The sequence below is a fragment of the Osmia bicornis genome, chromosome 8 (genome assembly GCF_907164935.1).
Source record: "Osmia bicornis bicornis chromosome 8, iOsmBic2.1, whole genome shotgun sequence".
Classification (NCBI taxonomy): Eukaryota; Metazoa; Arthropoda; class Insecta; order Hymenoptera; family Megachilidae; genus Osmia; species Osmia bicornis.
The window spans coordinates 487,439-499,071 of NC_060223.1; the positions used below are offsets into that span (position 1 = coordinate 487,439).

At 48.0% G+C, this 11,633-nt stretch overlaps 2 protein-coding genes across 2 annotated transcripts; both read right to left on the reverse strand.

The window, feature by feature from the left end:
- Positions 1–266: 266 nt before the first annotated feature.
- On the reverse strand, positions 267–1,031 carry LOC114881668. Its single transcript, XM_029198510.2, has one exon. It carries the CDS (start codon positions 1,029–1,031, stop codon positions 267–269), a length of 765 nt encoding a protein of 254 aa, XP_029054343.2.
- A 228-nt stretch (positions 1,032–1,259) lies between these two features.
- On the reverse strand, positions 1,260–3,950 carry LOC123988074. Its single transcript, XM_046286852.1, has 4 exons — positions 3,508–3,950; positions 2,578–3,398; positions 1,769–2,340; positions 1,260–1,547 (listed from the first exon to the last, which is right to left on the reverse strand). The coding sequence occupies exons 1-4, from the start codon at positions 3,948–3,950 to the stop codon at positions 1,260–1,262; spliced, it is 2,124 nt and encodes a 707-aa protein (XP_046142808.1).
- Positions 3,951–11,633: the final 7,683 nt, after the last annotated feature.

Here is an 11,633-nt window from a genome sequence, read left to right on the forward strand (position 1 = left end):
CTACGCCAGCCAACAGAAGTGGAGGCAAAACGTAACGAATAATAGGAGAGGAAAATACCCACCTGACATAATATGAGGAGCAACATGAAACGTAAATCAGCATAAAACCTGAAGCAAGTCAAATCAATTCAAATAGTTAAAATTGCGTAGATTGTTACTGAATTATCATACCGCTCCGATAAGTCTGACATTATTTATTATTACTGCGCAGTTTCCGGGCACTCAGTCCTCCCGGGACCATTGTGCCCGAGCCCCTGTGGGCAGTACTAAGATTGAGGTGTATTGTGTAGGCCGGCCTCTTTGGCAAAGCCCAGAAGCCTTCCCACTCCAATGTCCTCTATACGTGCGTCGTCAAGGATGGCAGCCCCAAAACATGATCGCCTTAGGGCCTCCAGTCCTCTGCAACGCCATATCAGGTGGATAGGAGTCTCATCCTCCTCTCCACATCTGGGGCACCTTGGTTCGCTGCCGATTCCTAGGTGCATCAAGTGTTTCCTCGTATACCAGTGCCCAGTAATGAGCCCCACGAGCAAACGCAATTGGTTTCTGTCTAGGCGACTCACAGTCTTGCCTAGCCTTGACGATGGCCCTTTGAACATGGCCTTAGTGTGTCTCATTCCTTGAGTACTGCTCCAGGTCAGGTGGGTTTGGGTACACGCCCACTCCCTCACCATCTCCTTTGCCGTCCCTCTATCGACACCTATGCGGTATGCTGTGTCTGGGCTGGGCCTTCTAGCTCCTTCCCTTGCCAGCATATTCGCCTTCTCGTTTCCCGGGATACCTGCATGTCCAGGTACCCAGATCAGGTTGACGCGGTTGTTGTTATTAGCCAGCCGTTCCAACATGTCCGTGCAGTCTTGTACCAGCATGGATCGCACTATCGTAGCACGTATGGATCCAAGCGCAGCCTTACTGTCACTACAGATGTAGATGTGCTTGTCCCTATAGTTCCGTTCCAAGCACAGCTTGGCACATGCCCATATGGCAAACACTTCCGCTTGAAGGATGGATACGTGCGGGTCCAGGGACATTACTATCTCTGCCCTGGGCCTCTCCCCCAGATTCCTGCTCCGGTACCCGACTTGGTTTTGGAGCCGTCCGTATACCAGATCAGCCCTCCCGGAGTGAGGAGTTCCTCCCGGTTTGCTTCCCACGCTGCCTTACATGGGATGTTTACCCGGAAGCTGTTTTTAAAATGGTATGTCTGGTCGCACGCGTCTCCCCCTAGAGTTAAGGCCCCTCCTGGTTCCCTGAATTCCCTAAGGATAGACGCGTGGCCCGTTGACGCTATCTTCCATTTGCCTGCTAAGAATAGTCTTATGGCTGTGCTCCTGGCTCCTGCTTCCACCATGATATGTGGTGGTGCCAGGTCCATGAGTGCCCCCATTGCCATTGTCGGTGTGATGCGGAAGGCCCCAGTCATCCCGAGCAATGCTAGGCGGTGGATCTTCTCCAGGTGCCTCCTGTTGCATTGTTTCTTCATAGACGTCCACCATACAACAGAGGCATATGTTACTTGGGGTACCAGGATTGCGGTGTATATCCACCTGACCATTCTTGGTTTAAGTCCCCACGTAGTTCCAAACATCCTCCTGCAGGCCCAGTAAGTTGCGATTGCCTTTTGTGCCTGCTTTCCGATGTGGAGTTTCCAGTTTAGCTTCATATCTAGAGTGACCCCTAGATATTTCGCTGAGGTGGATAGGCTAATCTCCACCCCGAACAGTGAGGGGGCCTTGAATTCAAAGCGCCTTTTCCTCGAGAATGGTACCATCTCCGTCTTGGTAGGGTTTACCGTGAGTTTATGGGATAGGCACCATTTTTGCACGAGTATGAGTGCTTCTTGCAGTCTTCTCGCTATATAATGCGGGTGTCTGCTTCTAACCGATATGCAGATGTCATCCGCATACCCTATCACCAGAAAACCTTCCTCGCCGAGCCTGCGGAGTAGCCCGTCTACCACAAGGGTCCACAGCAGGGGAGACAGGACTCCTCCCTGAGGGCAACCCCTTGCGATGCCTGCCCTCAACGAAGACCCATCAGAGGAGGTTATTATGGTCCTGGTTCGTAGCATATTGTCGATCCAGGTGACCATACTGTCGTCAATCCCGAAGCTTCTTGCTGCTTCATTCATCACATCGAAGGATGTGCTGTCGAAAGCCCCTTCTATGTCTATGAAAATACTCACGACGAACTCCCCCTGGGATAGGGCCTCTTCAACCTCCCTTACAAGATGGTGGAGCGCCGTCTCCACGTATTTGCCCGACTGGTACGCATGCTGGGAGGCGTGTATTGGCCTTTCTGCCGATGCATAATCTCTGATGTGCCTATCAGCCAGCCTTTCTAAAGTTTTTAGTAGAAAGGATGTTAGGCTGATTGGCCTGAAGGATTTCGCCGTATCGTAGCCACTTCTGCCTGGCTTAGGCAGGAAGACCACCCTGGCTATTCTCCATTGAAGCGGTACATATCCCAGTGCTAGGCATGCTCTGTATATCTTACATAGCTGCCTCGACAGGTCCTCTCCGGCTTCCTAAAGAAGAGCCGGGAAGATCCCGTCCACACCCGGGCTTTTGTACCTACTAAATGAGTTTATAGCCCATCTTAATCTGTCTATCGCTACCACCTTTGAGGCCAGTTCCCAGTCCCGTGCGCTGTTCCTGAGAGGTGCCTGTTCCTTCTGGAACAGTTCCTCCGGTATCAGTTCCGAGCCTGGGAAGTGCGTCTCCATAAGGTGCCTCAACGTCTGCAGGGAGTCACCTGTGACTCCTCCATTTGGAAGTTTTAGACCTTCCGGTTTTTGTGGAGGCCCGGATACAAATACCTTCCGAAGCCTAGCTACCAGCGGTAGGGCCTCAGTTTCTTGGCAGAAGTTTTTCCAGGTCCTTCTTTTAAATACTCTGATCGTTTTTTTGTAGGCCTTCTGGGCCTCTTTATACGCGTCCCAGGCTTCTGCGGTATTTGCCTTCATCGCCTTGTTCAGAAGCTTCCGTACCCTGGCTCTGAGCTTATTCAGTTCATTGTTCCACCAGGGAACCCTTTTGCTTTCTCTTCTTTGTTTTAACGGGCATGATCTTTCGTAGGAGCCGATGATCGAGGTCTGCAGTCTTGCGACCTCCATCTCGATCCCCTTCGTGGTCCTCGGTATCACGCAGTGCCCCCTGAGCTCTCCCTCTAGGCTCTCACGGTATTGAGGCCAGCAGGTGGCTCTGGGGTTCCTGTATGTTTCCGAGGCCCTTACTTCTGCATTCGTCTTTAACTTGAAAGTGATTAGCCTGTGGTCAGATAGTGTAGCCTCGTCTTCCACACGCCAATCTTGTATGGCTTGGGCCGCATTTGCGGAGCCCAGCGTGATATCAAGCACCTCCTGTCGCCGGGAGGTGACAAACGTTGGACTAGAGCCTCTGTTTAGAATCTCCAGATCCGTGGTAGCGAGGTATTCTAATAATGCCCTCGCCTCTTTTGTTTATGTTGCTGCTGCCCCAGACGATATGGTGTGCATTTGCGTCGCACCCAATCACTAGTTGCAGCCCCTTGACCTTGCAGTAGTCCGCCAGCTCTCTGAGTTCCCTCGTTGGCGGGGGCCCCTCAGAGTCATAGGGCTGGTAGGTCGAGCAAACCACCAGGTTCGCCCTGCTACCTCCCACCCCCGCTGGGAGTAGGACTGCTGCTTGGTCTCTTGTGCAGAATTCTGCGAGTTTCGTTGCCCCGAGCCCTCTTTTCGCGTACACGCATGCCCTGGGTCCAGTCTCCAGGTCTCCATGGAAGATGGAGCCTTGTTTCAGATCTAGCCCCCCTACTTGCCCTTGGATTAACCAGGGTTCTTGTATCAGGGCTATATCCGTGTATTTGTGTGTATCTGTGTGCTGCGCCGCAAGTCGCCAACGGAGCAGGTCCGTGGCCGCTTTGCAGTGCTGCAAGTTGATCTGCGAGATGGGGAGACAACCTGCAGTCATGGGGACTGCAGTGTCATCTCCTCTCGTGTGTTTCGCGCCTGCGCTTAGTGTGCCCTGTGGTCGGCCCACCTTTTAGCCCCGCGCTTTGGTTGAGGGGCACCCATGGCGCTCCCCGTTCCTCTGTCCGCCCGGAGGCCCATAGTGATGCTCCTTTGGACTCCACTCCGGGTCTCCGACAGACCCACCTTACCCATCGCGTGGGCTTTCAAAGTCCTACCCCTTGGTCCCTTCACGGAGGGCCCTTGGCCGCCTCTTTCCGTCATTGAGGCCCTTGATGCCTCCGGTCCCGGGATTTTGGTCGCCGTCATTGAGACCGGGCCCTTCATCCCTTCTGCCACTTCCACGGTCTTTCCTGTCGTCTCCGTAGTTTTGTCGGGCGCTCCAGATCCCGAGGCCACCGTCGCGGGAGGGGCGACCTTGGTGCCCGTAGACGTGGATGGTGCCTCCGTGTCTCGGGCCCCGCAATCCACCCCACTCGCCGCGGCCTTCGCGGTCTTGGAGTTGCCCTCCTTAACCTGGCCCTCTTTTGCCGCTGATTCCTCGTGGCCCCCGTCGGTCCTTGCACGGGGCTCTCTAAAGAGCACCCTGCCTAGTCCAACGTGCGCCACGTAGCCCCAGCTTTTGAGGGCCGGGAGGGACTCGTTCTCCACTCCAAGGACGAGTTGGACTGACCTTACTTCCTCCTTCCGGTCCCACACCTTCCAATGTTGGGTGTTGAGACCCAGGTTCTGTCTCTTGAGACGGTTCAAAATTATACCCGTCTCCGTAGGTGGTCCAGGGATGACCGTAATAAGCTTGTGGAGCCTAGGAAGGTACTCCCTCTCCAATAATTGGAGAGCGGCGCCTTCCCATGGCCTCACCCTGCCCACTATACTCCTCAGCCATTCCCTTGCCGTCTCGTCCGAACAGGTGACCCATAATACCCCTTGTTCCAGCTTATTTCCCTCGAAACGGGGGACCTCTTTACCAACTGGTATGGCGTCCAGCTCCGTTTCGATGGTTCTTAGCACAAGATCCCCCTGCTCCGTCGTCAGGGTGGCCTCGGGGTAGCCTGAGGGCGCGATTGCCACCCTCCTGCCAGCCACGAGCGCCTCCCTGAAACTGGACGGGGCAGGGAAGATCTTGCCCCTTTTCGCCTGATGCCCACGATTTGGGCCCGTCCCGTCCCCCGATACTGGATTCGAGGAGGTGGTCGCCCCGCGCGGTGCCTCCAAGGAGGTTCCGTCGGCCAACTTGGCCCTTCGAGCCCTCTTGTTGGCTGCCCCGCAACGGCGCGATCCCCTCCTCTTCTCCGATGAGGTAGGCGAGGACACCGCATCACTACCTCCGTCCTCGTCTGTCGCTTGTTTTGGGCCGTCCGTCAGTGAGAGCCCAGCCCCAGTAGCCGCAGCGAGTGCTGCGTCGTCCGAGGCTGTTCCCTCCACCCTGACATCCGAGCTCCCCGTGGTGGTAGGTTCCTCTTCCGAGAGCTCCTCCCCCTTTGTAGAAGGTCCCTCTTTTGAGAGCTCCTCCCCCTTGGTAAGGGGTCCCTCTTCCGAGAGCTCCCCCCCTTTTGAATGCCTGTGGCATCGGTGTTTGTGTTTGTGTTTTTGTATTTGTTATGTGTTTCCATGTGTATCCCACGAGTGAACAGGAAAGGGTGGTCCACCCCCGCAGAGCCTGCTTACGGGGGTAAGGATAAAATACAATGGGGATCGCCTGGTACCCCAAGGGCATCGTTTGAGACACCATTACCCCGGTGCCATCCAGCTCTCGGCACGATAGCTTCCACCTTAGCTTGGGGAGCAGGTCCGCGACGGGGCCTTAGGTCCCCGCCGAAGGGTTTTACTCCGTGGGGGTCCCTTATAGCTCCCGTTGGCCGGTGCCCTCCACTGACGCGCCTCGTTCCGTAGCCCGGTCACCCGTGGACGAACCGTTCCGCGGTTCGAGGGGTCCGCTTCAAGCCCCGGTCTTCCTCCCATCCGCCACCTGGAGACGCGCTCGGTTGGGGCTCAGCCTGGTGCGACCGAAGTCGACCTGGTCCCCCTCGCCCCTTGCGGGGGTCGGGCAACTCCGAGTAAGTCTGACATTAACGTTAATACTAATGCAGATGCAAGTAAGTCAATGTAGTACAACGTGTGATGAACAAAGCTAATCAAATAATAAACACCACATACTACCGTATAATTACTGAACCACAATATAGAAATAAAAGAAAACTAGTCCCTAAAATGAAGAAAATAGATAAAATTATTATGAACATATGTATATATATAATATGTAACAAAAACACGCCAAGTGCAATCAATTTAATTTAATAAAGTATACTAATATAGATAGTTAATTAAACTCCTTATATTATAGTCAATTTAAATGATACAATTCCATTCAACCCCTTTTAATCCTGATTAATAAAGAAGACATATGAATACTAGAACCAACCAGACATTATTATAAGAAAGTCAAATGAGATCCACGGTCCAGGAGATCAGAATTTCAAAGAATTTAAGGAATCATGACGCACATATGTATGTATAGAAAACAATAAAGACATTGTACCATGCCAGAAAGATTACTGCAGCGTATGCTTCCCTGAGCATCCACCATATTAACCAAAACTGAATTAACATTTTCCAAATCAAAATCAGAATCGAATTGCAGTTAAGATAGGAGAAATCAATATACAAAAGATTGCATAAAGTACCGTAAATATCCAAAATTCACAGATCCACCAACCGTCACAGCTGCACTAGAATTGCGTTAACCATAATATGCAAAACATTATCCTGAAGGGGTACGAAGAGCTACAAAATGAGTAGCGAACGATATTATAGAAATGTGAAACGTAAAACATAAATACACAATTGGAGAAAGAAGTCCCTGAAACATGTCAGATGACCAAGAATAAGAATAAGAATAGTGAGCCGCGAACAATAAACCAATAAACCAAAGTTAATGCCATTCATATCTAGGAGTGCTAAAGATGTATAATATATCATACAGTCTACAATTAATTAACAATGCCTAGGAACCCAAACAACCTCTGAAAGCTTAGAAACAATGTGTGATACTACAAGAGAGACTAAGAAACTAAGAACTGAGAAATCAAGAAATCAAAATCAAACCCATCCTTAAAATATACAGAAGGATTATAAACGCAATAAGTGCACAAAATAAACTCATTAAACCATCCAATCCAGACAACTCTACTAAATTCCATAAATATAAGACCCAAAGTAAGACAGATAGATACAATCACAGCAGGTACGGTGAAATAAAAACAAACACATTAATAATCAGAAATCAAGTCATTTAATTTAATTTAATTTAATATGTCATATGCCGCCACCAGCTACTCTGTTCATTTATTCACTCAATTATAATAAAATAAAGGTAAGAAGTTATATAAACAATGCCATATAATTTACAATTAATTCAGCACAGAATACTGACAAGGTATAACCTAATATAACTAAAATAACTGAGTTATCTGAATTGACTGAATAACTGAATACAATAAATAATATAATATATAATATAATATAATATAATAGCATAATTAAATAGCATATTCAATATATTCAATACATAAACATAAACGTAAATGGAAACATAAATTGAACGTAATATAATATAATAAAATAAAATAATATAATATAATGTAATATAATGTAATATAATATAATATAAACAAAACAGAGCAAATAGCACCACTTGAAACACATACACTGCAATGAAACACAATGCATCACCGTAGAGCGCGCACTTTCACCACAATCACCTCCGTACGAATAAATACAAAATTTAAATTAAAATTAAATTAAATAGAAAATTCAATTCAATTAATTCAGTTCAATTGACACTTATCACTTAACACTTCGTCGAGTCCCGTGCGGGCAGCGGTTGCGAACGGACGTGTGACGTGTGAGTGAAGCGAGTAAAGAGTGAAAAGGTGAAAAGTGAAAAAGCGAAAAACAAGGATAGAAGAAAAAGTGAGTGGGGAGAGCAAAGAAGGGGGAGCAGTGCAGGATAAAGGAAAATCACAGGGAGAAAAGAAAAGAGAGGACCGATAGAAAGGGCTACAAAAGTGTGAGATTAGAGGGAGTGGAGGATAGGAAAGCGCGGCAACACGAGAAAGGAGGGAGCAGGAAGCGACACCTAGGGGACAGGAAGGAAAATAGGAGAGCAGAAGGGATGCCTGGGGATAAGGAAGAGCCAGGAAGAAACGGAGACGGAGGACAGCGTAGGAAAGAAGAAACGAAAGACTTGAGAAAAACAGCAGAAGGAAAGGAAGAGATAGGAAAAGCGGACAAAGGGGTGAGAAGAGGCAGACAGACTAACGTAGAGGCGCTGAAGAGAGAAAAGAGTATGAGTACAGGAAATATGCCAAGCATAGAGGAAATTTGGAAACGGAAGAGGGGAGCGGAACAGGGAGAGGAGGAGGGGAGAACTTACACAAGTAGAGGGGTGGATTTTTAGAGAAAGTAACCTAATAGAGAGATCCCCTGACAGGAAAAAGGAGAAAACAGAGGAAGAAGGAGGTATTGGAGAATTAAAAGAGATGATGAAAAAGTTAGGAGAGGGGCAGAAAGAGCTGGGAGAGAGGATAGAAGCAAGCACAAGGACACTAGGGAAAGAAATGAGAGAGGAGATAGTAGGAATAAAAGGAGAAATAGGGAAGATAAAGGAGGAAATGAAGAAAAGGGAGGATAACTGGATGGAACAAAACAGAGATCTGGAAAAGAAAATGGAAAGACTAATGAAAAAAGTGGAGGAAATAGAAAGAGGGGAAAAGGAAAAAGAAAACAATAACTGGAGAACATTTGAAGAGAAAATAAAAAGCTGGGAGAGGGGAACAGAAGAGCAAAGAAAGGAGGAGAATGGAGGAGAGGCGGTAGCAAGCAGGTTGAGAGAACTACAGAGGAAGTGGGAATGGAAAGAAAAAGAGGAAAGGAGAAAGAACATAATAATTAAAGGGATAAAAGTGAAGAGAGAAGCGATGAAGGAGAGAGCAGAAGAGATAATGAAGCAGATTGGAGTACAAGACGCAATAGAGGAAGTTAAGCCAGTAGGGTATGCGGAAGGGGGGAGGGAAATAAATATGGTACAGCTAAGGCTGAGGTCATTGGAGCACAAGAGAATCGTGATGACGAAGAAGAAAGCGCTGAGGGGGGAGAGGAAAGAATAGAAGAGGACCTGACATGGAAGGAAAGGATAGAAGCAAGCACAAGGACACTAGGGAAAGAAATGAGAGAGGAGATAGTAGGAGTAAAAGGAGAAATAGGGAAGATAAAGGAGGAAATGAAGAAAAGGGAGGATAACTGGATGGAACAAAACAGAGATATGGAAAAGAAAATGGAAAGACTAATGAAAAAAGTGGAGGAAATAGTTAGGAGGGGTCTCGGGCAGTGTGGGACTCAAAGGTACATACCAAAACAAGTTCCCCTGAGTTGGATCGTTACAGTACCCCAATACCCACTAAAAACTTGCTCCGTATCGGCCACAGATACCTCCGGCAACCCCAGAGGGCTTTAATGGAGAGCATTCTGTGTAGCCACGATGTTGCTTACACATCGACCGACTCGGACGACCTAAAGGCGTTCAGTCGTCCAAGAACGTCGCGGGAAAGCCCCAGCGCACCTCCGCTTATAACGCAGGCTATTTTGACCGACGTTGATTTCATTTAGCCACAGAATGTATAGAGTGCGTTGGTGGACACTCTACAGCCGCTGTGCGTACACGCCGCCGGAACTGTGCATTATCCTTGCAGAATCAGTTTTCCCTACCCGTATGTTTCCGCAGGAGATGTGTAGGATTGAGCTGAGCCGCTTGGTCACCAGAGGCCGCAACACACATTTGGACGAGCTAAGCCTCTCGATGGGCGGATCTCAGCCTGGGAGAGGTCGCGAAAACGAAGGAGTGCTCGCATGAATGCGAGAGAGAGGAGAGCCCGAGCCGCCTGGACACCACCGACCGCTTCACCCATTTGGGTGAGCTATGCCTCTCGATGGGCGGATTTCGGGCCTGGAATTGGTTACGCGCACTGAGGAATGCACGCATGATAGCGAGCGAAAGGAAGTCTTGGGTTGCCTGGACACCATCGACCGCAACACACATTTGGGTGAGCTAAATCTCTCGATGGGCGAATTCCGGGCGTGAGAGAGGACCCGAAAAATTTTTCGAACGAAGGAATGCTCATGCGAGAGCACGCGGTAGCGCTCGGAACGCTCGTGTCATTTGTCACATGCATTCATCCATCCATTCAGTGCATTCAATTCTATACTACATGTGTGTAAGGGCACCGTAAGCGGAACGCTACGTATAGTGCGGATGCAATCAGGGAACCTACGGGGAAGAGTAAGAAGGGTCGCGGTTCCCCGAGAGTCGGCCAGCGAGAGGAAGGTTCAGGCCGGCCGGTCTCGATCCACTACCCGGCAGGTACAGCGAGAGGGAAAGATTGAGCTCGGGATGCTGTGAAGAGCGAGCGCGAGAGAGGGGATCAAAGAAGAAGCCGCGGGTCGGAATCCGGGAGAGAGCCGAGACGCGAGCGTAATGCGTCCGAGATTAAAGGTCACTGATTGGGGATCGCGTGTCATGTTAATGCGATTTTAATTGAATTTAATTAAATTGATGTAAGGAAATTTAAAATGTAATAAAATTCAAAATTTATCAAAATCTAAAATTTACAGAAAACTAGAATTGATGTTTCGTGTTTGAAGAACCACATTAATATTATAATTAAGAATTCATACGAACCAAAACCTTGCATTTTAAATTTGCCATGAGAATTAGTTTTAAAGGTAATTAAATACAATTTTCGCGAAATAAAGTTGGTGCAGATTGCTTTCAAGATTAATTGTCGGAGAGAGAGGTAGATGTTCGGGAAATGTAGTATGTATTAAAATTGGATTTTCGAAATTTGAATTTTAGATTAGGCACGAAAGCTAGCTGTTTTAAGGGGGTAGACACAATACGTGACGTCACCGATTCGGGACGTCGGTATTACAGTAGTTTTTTCGTTGGGCCTGGTGGAGCCACTTGCGTGTTTTGTTACGAACTTGAAAGGTTTAATTCTCAGCTAGCGTGCGCGCAACACGAACTAGGAAGGCAACAGCGCCTCAAGTATTTTTACAAACACATTCAAACGTTCATCTCGCCAGAGGCATCGCCACGATAAGCCTGAAGAACGAAAGCGAAACATTGGCGCGCGTTTAGAGTGAGATGTACGGTGATCATGCTATCTTTCGTTCAACCCAAATGATAGAATTGTCACGCTCCGATAAATTCTGACTGACCAAACGCGTGGATTTTACATAGCATACCGTAGCACTCCTCGCTGCTGAAAAATATATGCCTGCTCCGAAGGAACGGGCAATCTGAGTATTATTTTTAGAAGAAGTTATTAACTTTTTAAAATAAATGTTTTTTAATTAATAAAAGTATACAGGATACGTCATGCAATTGGGACGGGTTATATCTTGAATTTGGTAAGAGATAGGAAAAAGCTGTTTATGTAAAAGTTCAATGGTATGATAATGTATATTTTTCTGTGATTTCATTTTCTTCGTGAATGCAACGATGCACTCAAAAAATGCACATCCACTTTTTATTTAAATGGAATTGCATTTTTTTTACTTGTGTCAACTCCTTGAAACATTCTGCATAAAAAAGTAATATGGTACGATTAGAACTAATAAATGGAAG